General features: G+C 35.6%; 3 protein-coding genes and 3 non-coding genes across 6 annotated transcripts; 4 read left to right on the plus strand and 2 right to left on the minus strand.

The window, feature by feature from the left end:
- The first annotated feature begins 295 nt into the window (after positions 1–295).
- C37A5.7 (SAM-dependent MTase TRM10-type domain-containing protein) lies at positions 296–5,073 on the plus strand. The gene is made up of 9 exons (NM_061072.5): positions 296–455; positions 499–666; positions 1,293–1,510; positions 1,664–1,768; positions 1,819–1,925; positions 2,968–3,145; positions 3,191–3,293; positions 3,339–3,410; positions 4,727–5,073. Exons 1-9 carry the CDS (start codon positions 324–326, stop codon positions 4,823–4,825), a joined length of 1,182 nt encoding a protein of 393 aa, NP_493473.2. The 5' UTR covers positions 296–323; the 3' UTR covers positions 4,826–5,073.
- A 2,746-nt stretch (positions 5,074–7,819) lies between these two features.
- Positions 7,820–9,773, plus strand: C37A5.11 (Very-long-chain 3-oxoacyl-CoA synthase). The gene is made up of 2 exons (NM_001128957.2): positions 7,820–8,700; positions 9,411–9,773. The coding sequence occupies exons 1-2, from the start codon at positions 8,630–8,632 to the stop codon at positions 9,550–9,552; spliced, it is 213 nt and encodes a 70-aa protein (NP_001122429.1). The 5' UTR covers positions 7,820–8,629; the 3' UTR covers positions 9,553–9,773.
- On the plus strand, positions 7,840–7,894 carry C37A5.13. Its single transcript, NR_050725.1, has one exon. It is a non-coding gene; the product is annotated as an Unclassified non-coding RNA C37A5.13 (non-coding RNA).
- Positions 7,840–7,894, minus strand: C37A5.14. Its single transcript, NR_050726.1, has one exon. It is a non-coding gene; the product is annotated as an Unclassified non-coding RNA C37A5.14 (non-coding RNA).
- pry-1 (Axin-like protein pry-1) lies at positions 9,594–16,126 on the minus strand. The gene is made up of 12 exons (NM_061073.7): positions 16,018–16,126; positions 15,059–15,121; positions 14,910–14,999; positions 14,727–14,864; positions 13,780–13,961; positions 13,601–13,732; positions 12,750–12,978; positions 11,846–12,026; positions 10,503–10,925; positions 10,240–10,339; positions 9,890–9,980; positions 9,594–9,828 (listed from the first exon to the last, which is right to left on the minus strand). The coding sequence occupies exons 1-12, from the start codon at positions 16,120–16,122 to the stop codon at positions 9,802–9,804; spliced, it is 1,761 nt and encodes a 586-aa protein (NP_493474.2). The 5' UTR covers positions 16,123–16,126; the 3' UTR covers positions 9,594–9,801.
- Positions 14,204–14,276, plus strand: C37A5.15. Its single transcript, NR_050727.1, has one exon. It is a non-coding gene; the product is annotated as an Unclassified non-coding RNA C37A5.15 (non-coding RNA).
- Positions 16,127–19,112: the final 2,986 nt, after the last annotated feature.

Raw genomic sequence — 19,112 nt, forward strand, 5'->3', positions numbered from 1 at the left:
CATTCTCCGAATTGTTTCTAGAATTCAAAATATTGAAAATAACGTCACTCAAACTAAATTCAGATCTAAAATTGAATTTTAACTCCAAAAACCCCTTAATTCCCAATTTCCGCTTATTCAAATTCAAATCTCGCACCAATTGCATCACGACGAGAGAGTGTGCGGAACGAGGAGACGCAGACATGCCGACAGAAATGTTTTTTATTTTTTTATTGAATTTTTCAATTTCAGTCATTTTTCGTCGTTTTAAGACGATTTTCAAAGAATTTTCGCATAAAATAACTCATTTTTTCAGATTTTTCTCAATTTTCCAAGCCAGAAACATGCTAAAAACCCGATTTCTTCTCCAATCCGCTCAAAATCTCGACTTTTTCCCGTCAAAATCGTTCATGTACGTGAAAGTTCGACGTCCCGGTCAAAAACAGCATTTTGTGCAAGTCGCGTCTGAAATTGAGGTCTGAAAACGCCTAAAAATCCCGGAAAATCGATATTTTACAGCTTCTCAAAGACGTTTATGGCGCTGAAGCGCTGAAAAATCTGAAAATCACCGATGAAACGTGGCAAATTCTGATGGAAATGGGTTGGGAAGAACGGCACACGTATTTTATGGATTTATTGAAATTTCAGCGAAAAAATGAGCTGAAAATCGTGAAAAATGAGGAATTAGTGAGTAAATTGTGAAAAAAATCGATAATTTTTGCAGAAAAATCGATTAAAAACCCTAAAATTATTGATTTAAAACACTGAAAAATCGATAAATCGATAAATCCGAAAATTTCAAATTCGCGGCCTAGAAACCCACATTTGGAAAACTAGTCTCCGTAGACTGAAAATATCGATTTTAGCCCAAAATTCATGGTTTTTTCTCAATTTTTGTTTAAAAATTAAGAAAAAATGACGCGAATTTTCAAATAATAGCATTTTCTAAAAAAAAATTGAAAAAAATTTGAAAAAAATTTGAAAAAAATTTTATTTTCAGAAAATTTTTTTTGTAGGAAAAAACAATTTGGAAATTGTAAATTATAAATTTTACGCATTAGAAAAGCGAAAAATAGACGAAAAATCAATAAAAAATCCGAAATTTTCAAATTCGTGGACTAGAAACCCAAATTTGTAAAACTCGTCCCCGTAGGGTGAAAATATCGATTTTAGTCCAAAATTCATGGTTTTTTCTCAATTTTTAATGCTTTTTCTAGAGAAAATTGTTAAAAAGCCCGAAAAACCTCGTGAAATCCAAATTTTCGGCCTAAAAATCCGAATTTTAGCCCAAAATTTACAAATTTTTTTCTCAGATTTCAACTGGAAACGAGGCTCGACTAGCTGCTGGTGAAATGGTTTACGCGAGGAATTTTCACTCGATTTTAGACATTTATGGTTCGGAATTCCGCCAAAAAATCGATAATTTCTACGGGAGAAATGTGCTGAAACAGAGAGATGATATACGGAAATTCATCGTGGATTGCCGATTTTTGCGCGATTTTTCAGTGAAAACGCAGGCAAATTATACAAAGTAGGGATTTGAAATAAATTTGAAAAAAAAAAAATTTTAGTTTTTTTCTGAAAAAAATTTTTGAAAAAAAAATTCCAAAAAAAAAAAAATTTTTTTTTGGAAATATTTTTTTTTTGGAAATTTTTTCCGATTTCCAAATTTTAAAATTTCCAGTCAAATGCAACAATTACACGACGAAAATTGGCTTTCGAACCGCCCGTTTTCCATCAATTTTGCCAATTATCAAGCCGATCAGCAGCTGGTGGATATTGCTAAAAGGTAGGTCAAATTTCAAAAAAAAATCTGTAGAAAATTTGATTTTTCTGCAGAAATCTCCTATTCCAGTACGGTCCTCCATCGAAAATCGGAAATTTCCGACGACATCCATTTGCGCCGGTGATCACTTCGCGGAGGATCGATTCTGTTGAGAAAAAGGGTAAAAATCTGATTTTTTGAAAATTTTTAGCGAAAGGTAATGTAAAAATTCGAATTCCTCGTAATTTTCCACCCCTTTTAGCTTTTTTCCTGCAGAAATAACTAAAATTTCAAATTTTCCCAGGTTACTGTAGCGCCAAAAGTACGCAAACACAGGATCCCACGCGAAAATGCACAAAACTTCTGCAAGGTGTAGTTTTTAGGCCAGAAATCCGAAAATTTACAAAAAAATATGTAAATTTCGGTACTGTAAGGCCAATGTACGTAAACACCAAACTACAGTACCCCGAAACACCAGATTTTACGCGAAAATGCACAAATCGTCTTAAAAAAGCTGTTTTGGTGTGAAAAACCACGAAAATCCAAAAATCGAAAAATTATGGCTCAAAATTCTGTGGAAGGATAGAAAAATGGCAGTTTTTCATAGGAAAAATGCAAATTTTCAAATTTTCCGGGGTTACTGTAGCTCCAAAAAAACGCAAACACATGATCTCACGCGAAAATGCACAAAACTTCTGTTAAATGTAATTTCTAGGTCAGAAATCTTCAAATTTAAATCGAAATCTATGGATTTCGGTACTCTAACGCGAAAAGTACGCAAACACGAAACTACCGTACCCCGAAGCACCAGATTTTACGCGAAAATGCACAAAATGGCTTGAAACCCCGATTCCAGTGTGAAAAACTACCAGTAATCCAAAAATTATGACGAAAAACTGCGAGAGTCTAGGGAGAAGCCCAATTTCAAATTTTTCGGGGTTACTGTAGCTCCAAAAGTACGCAAACACAGGATCTCACGCAAAAATGCACCAAACGTCTTAAAAAAGCTATTCTGGTGTGAAAAACCACGAGGAAACCAAAAATAACAACAAAAATCTTTGAGAGTCTAGAAAAAAGGCAATTTTTCATGGGAAAACGCTCAATTTTCAAATTTTCCCAGGTTACTGTAGCACCAAAAGTACGCAAACACTGGGAATTTATGAAAAACGGGTTTGAAATAGAAATAACCCTAAAAATGGCCTAAAAATGATGATTTTTTCCAGAAAATCTGCTCTACATCTCCCCGAAAGCCACCAAATTCCTCCCGGACTCCGTCCCCGAGCACGTTAAAGGCGTTGTAATTTGCCTTTCCAATGATGCTTCACCATCAACGAGTAGCCAAAGCGCTTGTATCGCTGATAAGGTGACACCCTATCAGCTGCCCTTTAAACGGGTCATTAGGTAAACTAGAGAGCAAAATTCTGAAAAAAATGCGGGAATTTCCAGATCAGAACGCTTCCGGCCATATTCAGTGCACCTGTGGCAATTGGCGCGGATTTTTCGGCAATATTTCGATGGAGCCACAATAGATGAGGCGATTTTGAGCAATGTTAGAAGGAAATTTGAAAATTTTTGAAAAATTTGAAAATTTCAGACGGAAAATCTTCTGGGAAGAAGAAGCGAAAGTCAGAGGAGTAGCGGGAAGGAGTACGAGGAGAAGGATGAGGTAAAGCTGGGGAAATGACAAATTTCCGGCAAATCGGCAAATGGCCGGAATTGTCGTTTTTCCGGCAAATCGGAAAATTGCCGGAGTTGAAGATTCCCGGCAATTCGGCAAATTGCCGGAATTGAAGACTTTCGGCAAATCTGTAAATTTCCCAAATTACCGTTTTTCCGGCAAATCGGCAATTTTCCAAAAATGTAAATTTCGGGCAAATCGGCAAATTGAAAGTTTCTGGCAAACTTTCAGAAAGCGGTAATTTGCCGGAATTGAAAACTTCCGGCACCTCTGCAAATTGGTGGAATTAAAGATTTCCGGCAAATCGGAAAACTGCCGGAATAACCGTTTTTCCGGCATTTCGGCAAGATGCCGGAATTGAGGATTTCCGGCAAATTGGCATATTGTCAGATTTGAAAACTACCTGGGAGAAATTGGCAAATCGGCAAATTGCCGGAGTTGAAGATTCCCGGCAATTCGGCACATTGCCGGAATTGAAAATTTCCGGCAAATCGGCAAATTGCCGGAATTGGAATTTCCGGAAAATCTGCAAATTAAAAATTTCCGGCAAATTGGAAAGTTGCCGGAATCGAAAATTCCGGCAAATCTGTAAATTTCCCAAATTGAAGATTTATTCGGAATTGAAAATTTCCGACAACTCGGAAAATTGTTGGAGTTTAAAATTCTGGAAAATCGGCAAATGGCCGGAGTTGAAGATTCCCCGCAAATCAGTAAATTGCCGAAATTGAACATTTCCGGCAAATCGGCAAATCGGCAACTTGCCGGAATTAAAAATTTCTAAAAACTATAGGAAATGAAATAGCGAATATCTTCTAAGTTAACAGAATTTTCATAAAACCAATATCAAGCTAGAGATAAGGCCGTCAAGGCGTCAAGGCGTCGCCATTACGGTGTGATCTACAAAAAATGCGGGAATTTTTAGCCCAAAAAATGTGACGTCAGCACGTTCTTAACCATACAAAATCAGTTGAGAAGCCTGCGTCTCTTCTCCCGCATTTTTTGTAGATCAAAGTAGATCAATCCTAAATGAGACACTCTGACACCACGAGAGCCAACTCAACTTCTGTTAGAGCATATCTCAGTTAGTTTTGCAGATATCGAAATTCTTTCAACTACAAAGTTGTAGAAAAACATGTAACAAATATTTTGTCTGTTAAATTTTTTTTTTCTAAAACCGAAACCAAGCTCAACTGAACCGGTACGCTGCGGCATGCCAATTTTCCCGACCAAAGCACAAAGCTCCCCACCACCTCCACTATCACCTCCAACTCCTCCATCAAATGCTCAGTTTTCTTAATTTGCAGGTGTTTCGATCGTCAATGTATCACATCAACAACTGTTCGAATGGGCTCACGGAGCAGCAGCAGAAGCAGAGGATAAGACAGCAGCGGCGTTGCACTTAAATCTCACTATTTTTTTTATTCGATTTCCCATTAGTTTTTGTAGATTTTTCGTTTGAAAATTGTTGGAAAAGTGCGTTTTTTTTCCTGAGAAATTGAAAAATTTCGTGATTTTTTTTACCTTGAAAATCTTGAAATTTTAGCTTTTAAGCCCGATTTCTGTCTGAAATTTTGCCCATTTTCCGCCGGTTTGTCACTGTTTTCTTGTTGATTTTTCTGTTAATATCATTCATTTCTATGAATTTTATTATATTATATTATTTTTCCCAAAATTTTTTTTTCTTCACTCAGCTTCTCTCCCACCCACCCTCACTGAGCAAACAATGGTGGCCTAACGATTTGTCACACTTTTCGTGACGAGAAAGAGAGAAAAAGATAATCTGAGACGAAGAAGACGGAAAAAGTGTCACAACACAATTGATGTATTAATCTTGCCAAGGGCTCACTGAGATTTTTTTTTCGATTTGTTATTCCACAAAAAAAATTGACCTTGAAAAGTGAAAATTGAGCCCGGATCCTTTTTTTTTTGAATTTGAAGTTTTTAAGTCGATTTTCAGCTTCAGCTCGCCGAGAGCCTCAAAATAAGTATAATCATGCCTAGGTTCCGTTAAAATTGAAAAAAGTTGGGTTTCGCCACGAAATGTATTACTGTAGCTCCAAGTTTTCGTGGTGGGACCCAACTTTCTTCAAACTTAACACAACCTAGGCATCATTATACTTATTTAAAACCTCTTGACAAGCTGAATTCAAAAATTTTGATAAAACCATAATCTGTTTGGGTCCTGTCACAGAAACACCGGGTTACTGTAGTTTTTCGTGGTGGGACCAAACTTTCTTCAAACTTAACTGATTTGTGGCTTGTTTATACTTTTTAAAAAGCTCTTGCCCAGATAAATACGAATTTAGTATCAAAGTCGTGAAATTTTTGGGTCCTGTCACGGAAACACCGGGTTACTGTAGTTTTTCGTGGCGAGACCCAACTTTTTTGAAAACTGACGGAACCTGCGCATGATTATACTTATTTTGAAGCTCTCAACAAGCTGAGTTCAGTTTTGAAAACAGTTGTTGTTAAAAAACGATTTTTATTCCAAATTTCTGATTTTCGAAAAGCAAAATTTTCAAAATTCCTAAAATTAGAGAATTTTTCGTTTTTTTTTGTTGGATTTTTTAATAAATTAATTGAATTCAGCTCGCCGAGAGCTTCAAAATAAGTATATTCATGCCTAGATTCCGTTGGTTTTGAAAAAAAGTTGGGTCTCGCCACGAAGACTCTGGGTTACTGTAGTTTTTCGGGGTGGAACCAATTTTTTTATATTCGACGGAAGCTAGGCATGATTATACTTATTTTGAAGCTCTTAACGGGCTTAATAATAATATTACAAAATAATGATAGAAAATTTGAAAATTTTGCGAAAAATTGTACATTTTTGGGTCTCGCAGTTCTGCCTTGTTACTTAGTCATGAGGTATCCGATTTTATGGTAACTTTTAACAAGTTATTATAATTTATAATTAAATTTATTTTCTCAAAATAAATGAAAAATTATGGTGTAAAAAAATTTAAAAAAAAAAAAAAAATTTTGTATTTTTTTTTCAAGCTTTCCCGAAAATCCCCAAAAAAAAGTTCTAAACCTCAAAAAACACACCATTCACTGGCACCTAAACTAATAATTCATGCCTAATTCATCATCGTCAATGGCTGCTCGCGGAGCCCGTCAGGCACCGCGAGACGGAGAAATTGAATACTAATTTATTTTTTCTCTAGCTTTATCTAGATTATTCACTTTTTTTTTGTCGGAATATATTTATTTCTCATTAGCGAGCTCATTTGAGTTCTGTGAGAAAGAAAAAAATCGGAAAAAATCGTTAATTTTTTCAAAAAAACAAATTTTTTTTTCTCGAAATAATTTTTTTAATCAAAAATCAATGCTGAATTCGAATTCCTAGTCAATTCTCACTTTTTAAAGCTTTTTCCTCGAGTTTCTAGCTATTTTTCTAGCTTTTGGGGTACTGTAGGCCAAAAAGTACGCAAGCACCGAACAACCATACCCCAGACACCGGATCTTACGCAAAAATGCAGAAAAAACTAGAAAATACTGCTTTTCGGGTAAATTAAGCATGAAGGATTCGAAAAACACACACAAAATTTTGAAAAAACAATTGAAGTTTTGGAAAAATGGAAAAAAAACAAATTTTTTCCAGTAACTACAAGATTTTTTACAGTTTTCAACACTCTAAAATTTTTTCTCAAAATTTTCACTCAAATTTTTGAATTTCTCATGTCAAATTATCTCTAACAACACATTTTTTGAAAAATTTCTAGAGATCCGGTGTTTGCGTACTTTTGGGGCTACAGTAACCCCAAAACTTGGAAAAGTGGCTAGAAATGTGAGAAAAAGGCGTGGAAGGGGTGAAAAATTGTGAGGAATTCAAATTTTCTACTGATTTTTTGATTAAAAAATTTTTTTGCAAAAAAAATGTTTTTTTTGGCCAAAAATTTTTTTTTCAAATTTCTCAATTTCCGACTAATTCATTTATTTTTTTTCACATAAACAATATTTAACAACTTAAAAATCTCCGTGTAATTGTTGGTTTTCCCACATGAAATTTGTTCACTGGACCTGAAATAATAGATGGGGGGCGTCTTTTCGGAGCCCATCCAACCGACTCCTAATTTCTTTTTTCTGTGCTTTTCCTGACTTTTCCCACTCGCTTTTCACTGCTTTTGTCATCATCCATTTCCGGAGACACCCCCCCCCCCCCTTTTTTTCAGGCACTCACATTTATTTAGTGCTCTTTTTGTGGGGCTTTTGACCTTTATATGCTAGATAATTTTTGATTTTTTGCTTAATAGTATATAAAACTGAATTCCAGTAGCCTCTAAAAATTTGAACCAAAATCTTAAAATTTCGCCGAGTTACGCTACCTTTAAGAAATTTTTGGAGCATTTTCGCTTCGAGACCTCATTTTTTTCGCAAAATTTCACAATTTTACAATTTTATTATTAAATTTGAGCTCAGCTTGTTGAGAGCTTCAAAATAAGTATAATCACGACTAGATTCCGTCAACTTTGAAAATAGTTCGGTTTCACCACGAAAACCGTGGGTTACTGTAGGTGGTCGTGGTGAGACCAAATTTTTTCCAAATTTGGGCATGATTATACTTATTTTGAAGCTCTGAACTAGTTGAACTCAGTTTTGAAGTCAAAAATTAGTAGAAACCGATCTTTGAAGTAATTTTTCGCTTCGAGACCCAATTTTTGCAAAATTTAAAAATTCTTTATTTTTCTAGAGGAGTTTGAATACAGCTTCTTGTGAGCTTCAAAATAAGTATAATCATGCCTAGAATCCGCCGAATTTAAGTAAAGTTGGGTCTCGCCACGAAAGTCTTACTGTAGCTCTGAATTTTCGTGGCGGGACCCAACTTTCTTCAAATTTGGCAGAACCTAGGCATTATTATACGCATTTTGAAGCTCTCAGTATGCTGAATTTGAAAATCTACTTTACTTCATAAAAATCCCAGTTTCGAAAAAAATATTTTGAAAACAAAATTGCTCCTTTGTTTTCCCCAAGTTACCACCCGGTGAGAGGTGCCACTCAGTTTGACACGTTACTTATTGAGTGGAAATTGACGAGAAAATTGAAGGAAAACAATAATAGGAAGTTATGATTTATTTTAGTTTTTCTTCCCGGAAAAAAAAAATTTCGAAAAAATATCAGATTTTTTTGCCTCACCTCCTTCTTTTTCAAAATTTCCCCAATTTTTTTCTGAATTTTTTAAATTATTTCTCCCGATTCAGAACCAATGCATGGATGAGAAAATCGAGGATCAGTCGTTTTTTGGCTCTTGGACACGTGAGCAGGTCGTTTCGTATGTTAGGTGAGTAGTTTTCGGCGATTTTTCAGGATTTCGTGGCGAGACCCAAAACATTTTTGAATTTTATTACGAAATTTGGAATCAGGAGGATTAGAGCTTTAAAATAAGTATAATCATGTCATGGTTTGAATAATTTTTAAAGAAATTTCAAAAATTTCGGGTCCCACCACGAAAACCTACAGTAATGTATTCCAGATAAGACCCAAAATGTTAATATTGTGGAAATTGTGTGTATCTTGCCGAGAGCTTTGAAATAAGTATAATCATGCCTATATTCCGCTGAATGTGGGTCCCACCACGAAAATTTGAGGCTACAGTAATCAATTTCGTGGTGGGACCCTACTTTTTTCAAATTCATTGGAATCTAGGCATGATTATATTTATTTAAAAGCTCCCGGCGATTTAAACTTAAATTTTTTAGTTTCCAAATAAAAATTTCAAAACTGAGCGAGTTGGGACCCAGCACAAATGGGTTACTGTAGGTTTTCCCAACTTTTTCCAAACTTGACGGATTCTAGGCATGATTATATTTATTTGAAAGCTCTCGGAGAGCTGAATTCAATTTTCTTCAAAAAAAAATGTTTTGATTTGAAAAAATCAAAAATTATGCAAAATTTGGGTCCTACCACGAAATCCTTCAAAACCCCCGTAACTCTGTCAATTTTCGAGCTTTCAAAGTCTAGTTTTCACCAAAAACTCTCAAATTTTTTCAGCTTTGCCTACGTCATCATTTCCATACTAATGGTACTTCTCTGGTCCATGTACCTTTGCATAGACGGGCGACGGAACCCGAAAAAGGACACCCGGGTGATCCATATGTTGGCGCAGAACGCATTTTTTCGAAGTGTTCCTTGATTTTTCCTGATTTTTTTTTTGGTTTTTTCAACATTCCTACATCTCATTGTTCACTTTTATTGAAATATACATATATTATTTAATAAAAAAATTTTTGAAATTTTTTTTTTGAAAACTTGAAATTCAAAAAAAAAATTTAAGATCACGAAATAAATTTATGGACCTGTGTTCTGTTTTGTAGGTTGTGTGTATGATATTAAAATTCAGAAAAATGAAAAAAAAAATCGTTTTCAAAAATCGATAATCCCACTATCGGAGCTCGGCGGCAATTCGACCCTGAAAAAAAAAATTTTTTTTGGAATTTTTTTTGCAGTCCAATAATAAGATTAATAATTACCTCAAAGACTGGTAAAAGGTGATGCTCATCTTTAATGAGCAAAAGCTGAAAAGGGGCGGAGCCATCCTCACATTCGGTTTTGAAGAATAGTCTGGAAATTTCTGGGGTTTAGGGAGGAAAATAGTACATTTTTATGGTTTTATGCAATTTTGGGAACATTTATACCATATTAATTGAGAAATAACGTTTTTGAGAATTTTGAAAAAAAAAATTTTTGAAAATTTTTGGAAATTTGTTTTTCCAAAAAAAAATATTTTTGAGCAAAAATTTTTTTTTTCAAAATTTTCCAAAAACTTCCAAATCAACCTAAAATCAATATTTTCCCAGTTTAAACCCAAAAAAAAACTCACTGATGTGCTCCATTTGGCAGAGCAAAGTGCCTCTTGAACTCCGCCAACGTCATTGGTCCATCGTTAGGGACATGTGTTACCACAGGGATTTTATCGGTTCCTGGAAAAAAATTTGAGTTAAAATGTTAGAAAATATAAAATTTAGGGTAAAATCTACCCTAGAAACATAGAAAATCTGAAAAAAAAGTTCAAAAAAATTTTCAAAAAAAAATTTGTAAAATTTTTTTTTTCACTTTTTTTTGTATAAAAAAATGAAACCTTACCTAAATAGCTAATAGTTATCAAATTCGACAAATTTTTCCCAATTTTCGAGTGCTTCTTAGGCGTTGGAGCCTTTCTGTGCTGCCTCCGATCCTTATAATCCAGTGACGAAGTGGCGGAGAACGCCGACGGTGCCATAGACCCAATTCCCGAAGAATCATAGAATTGACTCGATTTGCTGCTCCCCGGAGCAAAATTCACCCTGGTAGTGGGCGCCGGCGCGAAGGAGTCCCTACTGTAGGAGGAGCTGGCTGAGGAGTACGATGGAGCGCACATTGATTGGCTCATCATTCGATTTGTGTCGATTTGATGGTGACGATGAGATTTTAGAGAAGCCGAGGTGTCCCGGGGGTAATCTTTTCGTCTCGGGACCCGAATTGTGTTGTGGAGCTGAGCGGGAGCACGATTGGTTGGGGAGAGGGTGGCTGGAAAATATTATAAATTGGAAATTTGAATTCAGCTCATGAAGAGCTTCAAAATACGTATAAACATGCTTAGGTTCCGTCTAGTTTGAAAAAAGTTGGGTCCCGCCACGAAAATTTGGGGCTACAGTAATAACTTTCGTGGTGAGACCCAAAAATTTCCAAATTTCACCAAACCTAGGCATGATTATACTTATTTTGAAGCTCTGAACGAGCTGAGTTTGAAAATTGACTGGAAATATAAAAATACTGGATTTTTTTTTGAAATTTCAGAAATTTGGGTCTTACCACGAAAGATATTTAAAATTTAAAACTTTTACAGTTTTAGTAATTTTTTTTTTCAGCTCGTCAAGAGCTTTAAAACGAGTATAAACATGCCTAGGTTTCGTCAAATTAGAAGATTTTTGGGTCTCGGCACGAAAATTTGGGGCTACAGTAATACATTTCGTGACGAGACCCAACAATTTTCAAATTTCACCGAACCTAGCCATGATTATACCTATTTTGAAGCTCTAGGTGAGCTGAGCTTGCATTTTGTAGTTTTAAAGCAAAAATGTCATTTTGTAGTTGTTGGTTCTCACCACGAAAAGCTACAACACCCATTTTCGTGGCGGAACCCAAAATCAAGAAAACCTAGGCATGTTGGTACTTATTTTGAAGCTCTCAATGAGGCAGACGTGATTTTAATAATTTCAATAATTAAATTTATTAATTTTGGAGAAAAAAGTTTTTGCTCAAAAAAAATTTCAAAAATTTTTTTATTTTTAATTTTCATAGATTCGAACTAAAAAAAAACGTTCCCTGACAAATATTTTTGTCATTAAGATGTTTACTAACAGCTATTCCAATTCTAACACCTATTAGTAATATTAATCCCTTCATGAGAATAACCCGACATATGGTACCGGAGCATGGGAACTCACTATTTTTCGATCCTTCTCCAGATTTGTTGGGCTCTCCTGCTGGGCCTTTAGGTGATCGATTTGTTGATCCTTTTTGGGAATCATCTGTCATTTTCATTTTCAGATAATCATCCAACTCCTCGTCCTCATCGATTTTCCCCAGATCGTCGTTGGGCTCCGTGCCGTTTACCATGTCGATTGTCTGAAAAATTAATTTGAAAATTGAAGTCAGCTTGATAAGAGCTTTAAAATAAGTATAAACATGCCCTATTTCAGTTGAATTCAAAAAATAATGGGTCTCGCCACGAAAATCCAGGGTTACTGTAGTCGTGGTGGGACCCAAAAAATCCAAATTTTGCAGTGGTGACTAGATAACTAAAAAAACATGCTCAGCTTGTAAAGAGCTTCAAAATAAGTATAATCATGCTCAAGTTTAGTTGAATTTGAAAAATAGTGGGTCTCGCCACGAAAATCTAGGGTTACTGTACGCTTAAACCAGGAATATTTAAATAAAACGGATCCTAGACATGTTTATACTTATTTTGAAGCTATGAGCAAAGTTAGCTCCAATTTATAAGTTTCCAAGCAAAATTGCAAAATTGAAGAAAGTTGGGTCCTGCCGCGAAGTACGATTTCGTGGTGGGACCCTAAAATTCTTTGAATTTCACTTTAAAAATTACAAATTCAAACTCAGCTTGTTGAGAGCTTCAAAATAAGTATAATCATGCCTAGGTTCCGTCAAGTTTTAAAAAATGTGGGTCCCACCACGAAAGGTATTACTGTAACCCCACATTTTCGTGGTGGGACCCAAAATTTTTCAAACTTGGCGAAACCTAGTCATGATTATACATATTTTGAAGCTCTCGGCGTGCTGATTTCAAATTTTACAAATTCAAAGCCTAAAACTCGAAACTGAAAAACCTACCGTATACCGACACTCTTCGATATCGTCAATCCTCTTCTCCATCTCATCATTTAGCTTAACCTTATCAATATGCCTAAGCAGTTTTCTGGTGATTTCCATTGCAAAATTTCTTCTTCCTGATTCAGAAGAATGATCCCATTGCTGACCATCGACGCTGGCTTTTTCGACACGTGGCAGTGTCATGGTACCGTGATTCTCGCGGGCTTGTTCGTCTCGGATATGGCGGAGTCTGGAAATTAGACACTTTTAGATAAAAATTTGATATAAGCTCACTGAGAGCTTCAAAATAAGTATAATCATGCCATGGCCTGAAAATTTTCAAAATTTTAGGGTCTTACCGCGAAAACTTTTGGTTTTTTTGTAGTAATAGCTCTCAACACTAAAATTTAAGGTTTTCAAAAAAATACAATTTTCAAAAAAATAAGCTTAATTTGGGTCTCGTCGCGATTTTTTTCAGAAATAATTTATTGAACCCTAAAAATTTGAAATTAAAGTTCAGCTTGTAACGAGCTTTCTAACAAGTATAATAATGCCTAGGTTCAGTTAAGTTTGAAAAAATTTGGGTCTCGCCACGAAAACCTACCAACAGTAACTCGGGGTTTTCGTGGCGGGACCCAATTTTAACGGAACCTGGGCATGTTTATGCTTGTTTTGAAACTCTTGGTAAGTTGAGCTCAGCTATCACAATTTAAAAGTAAAAAATCTGAAAACTGCCAAGTAGGGTCTCACGACGAAAAGGTTAGTGTAGATTTTCGTGCCGGGACCCAATTTTATCGGAACCTAGGCATAATTATACTTATTTAAAAGCTCTCAACAAGCTTAATTCAAATACATTAACCAAAATCACCTACCTATTACTATGCATCCTATGGGCTTCGGGCGTGTCCCCAGAAAACGTCGAGCTGACAGCCGAGTCGTTGTGTGAGGTAGTGGCGTTGCATACGTATGGTTGACGTGTCGGTGGGTACATTTTCTCAAGTTTTCTAAAAAAAATTCAAATTTAAATAGGTAGGGTAGGTAGGCGACTTACGTTTCTCCAAGTTTGCTGTGCCTGTCGTGTTTCGATTTTAGGAGGGCCTCAGCTGTGAGCTGGGTGGCGATTTGTGCGGCACTTTTACGGGAGGTAGTGCCTGACGACCTTCTCATGGTGTTTTGGTGTGATGAATGGTGGGCGGAGCCTCCCGGGAGCTGGTCGGCGGTGGTAGATGACATCTGGAATTGGGGTTTTTAGTTTTTGGGATTGGAAATTTTTTTCAGAATTGCGATAAGATACGTAAAATGCTAAAATTCAAATTCAGCTTAAAAATAGCTTTCGAATAAGTATAATCATGTCTGGGTTCTATTAGAATTGGGTCTCGCCACGAAAACCTACAGTAACCCTTTCGTGGTGGGACCCAACTTCTCGGTTTTCAAATTTTTCACACTGTGACTATAAAAATTCAATTTAGCTTAGAAAGAGCTTTCAAATAAGTATAATCATGCCTAGGTTTGGTTGAATTTGACAAAAGTTGGGTCCCGCCACGAAAATTTGGGGCTACAGTAATACATTTCGTGGCGAGACCCAACTTTTCTCAAACTTAACGGAACCTAAGCATGATTATACTTATTTTGAAGCTTTCAGTCAATTGAGTTTAATTTTGTAAATAAAAATTGCAAAGAATCAAAATTCAAAAAGTTAGGCACCGGAAAAATTTCGTCGTAGGACCCAATTGTTGGAAAACCCTAAAATTTTCGCCAAAATTCTGAAAATCTGAACTGAGACCGCCGATATTACATTAAGAATGCATAGGTTTCGCAAATTCTGTAAATTTTCCAAACAACCTCGGTCTCGCCAAGAAAATCCTGGGTTACTGTAGGTTTTCGTGGTGAGACCCAACTTCTATCAAATTTGACGGAACTTAGGCATGATTATACTTATTTTAAAGCTCTCAGTGAGCTAAATTCAAATTTTCACAATTAAAAAAAAAAACAATTTACCTTATTAAAAGCCTCAATAAACTCTTCGGAGCCCACAAACTCCTCGTGTTGGCGTCTTAAAAATTCTTGAACAAAATTCGAACAATGACTGAATACCCGATCCTCTAATTCGGTGCCATGACGTAGTTTTTCACCAATCCAAAAATTAATTTTTGATTTTAAAAAATTTTAAGAAAAGCTTACCGGAGCCCTAAAATGCTTGGGAATTGCTTCGCAGTTTCCGGTCCGAGAGGACAAAAATTTCGAGTATATTGACTTGGAAAGTTGGGATTTCTAAAAAAAATAGATAAATATTGCCCGATTTGCCAAAAAAGTTGCAAAAAAATCAATACCTCCGGTTTTCCCTCCAACGCCATTCGTTCGTATGCTCGGATTGCGAAGAACAAGTCGAGGTACTGAAAATTTCTTATTTTTTTAGAGAATTCGGAAATTTAAAGTCAATATTTGAATTTAGCTTGCTGAGAGCTTTGAAATAAGTATAATCATGCATGAGTTCCGTCAAGTTTGAAAAAATTGGGTCTCGCCACGAAAATGTGGGGCCACAGTAGTAGATTTCGTGGTGAGACCCAACTTTTTTTTGACGGAACCTAGACTATTATACTTATTTCAAAGCTCTCAGGATGCTGTGTATGAATTTCAATAAATTTAATTTTTATGGGGTCCCACAACGACAAACAACTACAGAACCCCATGGGTTGCGTGGTGGGACCCAACGTTTTGCGAAACGTGGTCATGATTATGCTTTTCCAAAAGCGCATGAAAAGATTGATTAAATTATGAGAAATTTATCTCGAAAATTAAAAAAAGTTGAAATTTTCGCAAAAAATTTTCGAAAAAACGTGAAATCGCAGACTTTCCTTGTAACTGGTCAAAATTCTCACAAAATTATGATTTCGCCTGCAAAACTATAAAATTCGAAGTCAGCTCGCTGTCAGCTTTTAGATAAGTATAATGATGTCCAGGTTCCGCAAAGGTTGAAAAATTAGGGTCTCGCCACGAAAATTTGGGACTACAGTAATAACCTTCGCGGTGAGACCCAGATTCTTTCAAGTTTGAAGTAACCTAGGCATAATTATACTCATCTTGAAGCTCTTGACAAGCTACATCCGAAAACAAGTAAAAATTTCAAATATTGGAACTTTGGGTCCCGCAGCAAAAGAAAATCTAAAAATTTTGCGCCAAAACCTAAAAATTTTCAAAATCATCGTAAAAATGTCATGATTATACTTATTTTGAAGCTCTCGGCAAGCTAAATCCAAATTTCGCAGAAAAATCCCAAAAAAAAAGTTACCTGAGGCGAGGAGTACTCAATAAGCCATTCCTGAAACGCGTCGAGTGCCGATCGATCGGATAGAACGGCCTCCAGGCTTCGCGCCCAACCGAGATGGGTCTCCATGCACCTGAAAAGGAGGTGAATTTTATGATTATGTTGAAATAAGAGAATATTCAAAAAAAAAAGTAGAGAAAAACTTGAAAAATCGAGGGAAATTTTTTTTTGAAAAAATTTTAAAAAAATAATTTTTTTGCCAAAATTTTTTTTTTCAATTTTTTGTTCAAAACTTTTCTAATGACGCTTTTACTGAAAATTAAACAAATTTTATTTAAACTTAGCAGTTTGACCCCCTCAAAACCTATAAAATAGGCCAAAACTATACACAAAAAAAAAAAAAAAAAACTGTGATAAGATATAGGATATACAATATATTATAAGCGTCACTATTCCCTCTCTAATTGCAAAAATGGAACAACTATGGGTGTCTTATTGTTCCTATCAGTGGCTGATAATCAAGGAATGAGGCCCCTCGCTTACTCAATGAATGGGCGAGAGCGAGAGAGTGGCGGGGGTGAGAGACGCAGAGATAGTGACGGAGAGTAATGGGGTGTATTGGGAAGAGTAGTAGTACACACACACAGATAAGACACATGTCTCCAGAAAGATGACAACGATTGATGAGTGAACATTGTTTCGGGTGCCCCCGGAAGAGTTTACTGGGGACGCTCGACCGGCTACCGGGAGGGGCCCCTAACTTTAGGGGCGTTGATCTTGCTGGTAAGTTGGTCTAGCAGAAAAATTTAAATTGAATATATGTAGAAAATTGTACGTAGATTATTTTGTTAGTTGACAACTTTTTGCTAGCTCTGCTCTCTGCGGAGTTATGGAGCTTTTAGGTTGGAACTGGGGGCCAAGGGAGGCTTAGAGGTCAAGTTCAAATAGCTGTAACTCTGCGGAGACTGATGCCATCAAAAAGTTGTTAACTAGCATATTGTAGGACGTTTTATAGCAATTATTTTGTCAGTTCAAATGTTTTGCTAGCACCATTGTGTGCAGAGTTATAGGGGTTTAAGTTAAAACTGGGGGCCAAGGGAGGCGTAGAGGTCAAGTTCAAAATCCTGTAATTCTGCAGAAAATGACGGTATCAAAAAGTTTCCAATAAATAAAATGTAGGAAAGTTTATGATAATTATTTTGATAGTTAACAATTTTTTGCTAGCTTTTTTATTTGTAGAGTTATAGAGGTTTGAAGTTAAAAGGAGCCTAGCGCCTCTTGAGTTCAAACCGTTATAACTCTGTGGAGCCTGAAGCAATCGAAAAGTTGGCTATTAATAAAATGTAGGAAATTTTACGGTAATTATTTTGTTAGTAGACAATTTTTTGCTATCTCATAGTTTAAGCTTAAAAAATGTTTAAAAAATGTGACGCTGTAAAAACTTGATTTTTTTGAAATTATCGCCATTAAAAAAAAAGTCTAAAATTTGGCCAGTAAACCTCAAACAACACAATTTTTTTAAGATTTCAGCAAAATTTCTTAGTTTAAAATTTCTTAGCCCAACAAGGATTTTAAGAAAACCCAGAAAAATGTTGTAAAACTAGTTTTTTTTTTCTTGGAATATTTTGAGTTTTCAAACATTTCAAAAAATAAGATTTTACCGTAATTTTTTTTAGATTTCAAGCCGAAATTTGGCCATGAAATGGTTTGACCTAAACCGAGTCTAAAAATTTTCAAATTTTTACGCCTAAAAAAGACCTAAAATAGTTTGGCCTAAACTGAGCCTAAAATAAATTTAAAAACTGGATTTTTCATATAATTTTCCAGTTTTCAAAGCAAATATTATAGTCCCAAAGATGGTCTAAAAAGGAAAATGGGTAAAACAGAAGGATTTAGGAAAAAGATGGGGGTAGGAAAATCAAGGGGGGTAAAGAGAAAAGGAGAAGGAAAAGAGAATTGGGGGGTGAAGTGCCTCCTCTCTCTTCTTCTCGGGCGGTCGGTGTGAGAATGGAGGCGCCCCCTTCTTCAAAACCAGCGACTCTTTGATGTTCGCCGACACGTGCCTGCGTCTTGTCGATTTATTCATATTTCTCTCCAGCCCGCCGTCCACTCCGACTTGCTGCGCCTCCTCTCCCCGCCGCCAAAAATTGTGAAAAACCTTGAAGAAGCGGCACTTTTTGATGTTTTTTATTGGCGGAGATCTTCACAAATCTTTTTTTTTTCGGTCTAGAAATGAAGAAAATGATAGGGGAATTATGGGAAAGTATGCAAAAAACTCGGTTTTTTTTAGTTGAAAATTAGAATTCCCGCCAATCTGCAAGTACGCCCCATTGAGAAAGTATGCAAAAACCTTTTTTTTTTCGTTTAAATTTTAAGGGAACTAAATTAACCGCATTTCAAAACACCCGAAAAACTCAATTTTAAACTTAAAAATATAAAAAAAAATTCCCGCCGATCGCAAGCTGCAAGTGCGCTCTAATGAGAAAAATAGGATAATTTTGATTTTGAGGGGGTATTTGAGCACATTTTGTTATTTTTGAAAATGAAAGTTTTCTTTAAACCTAATTAACTAAAATTTAAACTCAAAAATTTGAATTTCCACTGACCGTGAGCTGCAAGTGCGCCCCATTGAGAAAATACGTAAACAATGTTTTTTCCAAGATATTTGAACTCAACTAACCATTTTTAACTAAAAGTTGTGTTTTAAAACACCTAAAAACAAAGTTTTCTTTATGAAAATTCAAATTCATGCCGACCGCACGTTGCAAGTGCGCCCCAATGAGAAAATACGCAAAAACTGAGTTTTTACTGGAATTTTCACGCATTTAGCTATTTTTTGAGCGCAAATTGTCTTAAACTTATTCGAAAAACAAGTTTTCTTTTTAAAAAATTTAAATTCTCGCGGACCGCATAATGCAAACGCGCCCCAATGAGAAAATAACTGGAAAATCGATTTTTCTTGTGATTTTCCAACAAAACCAACAATTTAAACTGTTATATTTATTTACCAGTTTTGCTAAAACCAAAAAAGTGCAATTTCGAACTAAAAATTCAAATTCCCGCGAAATTGCTGGAAAATCACGGTTCAGCGAAAATTTAAAAGGAATCGATAGAAGTTA

This window comes from Caenorhabditis elegans, chromosome I (genome assembly GCF_000002985.6).
Source record: "Caenorhabditis elegans chromosome I".
NCBI lineage: Eukaryota > Metazoa > Nematoda > Chromadorea > Rhabditida > Rhabditidae > Caenorhabditis > Caenorhabditis elegans.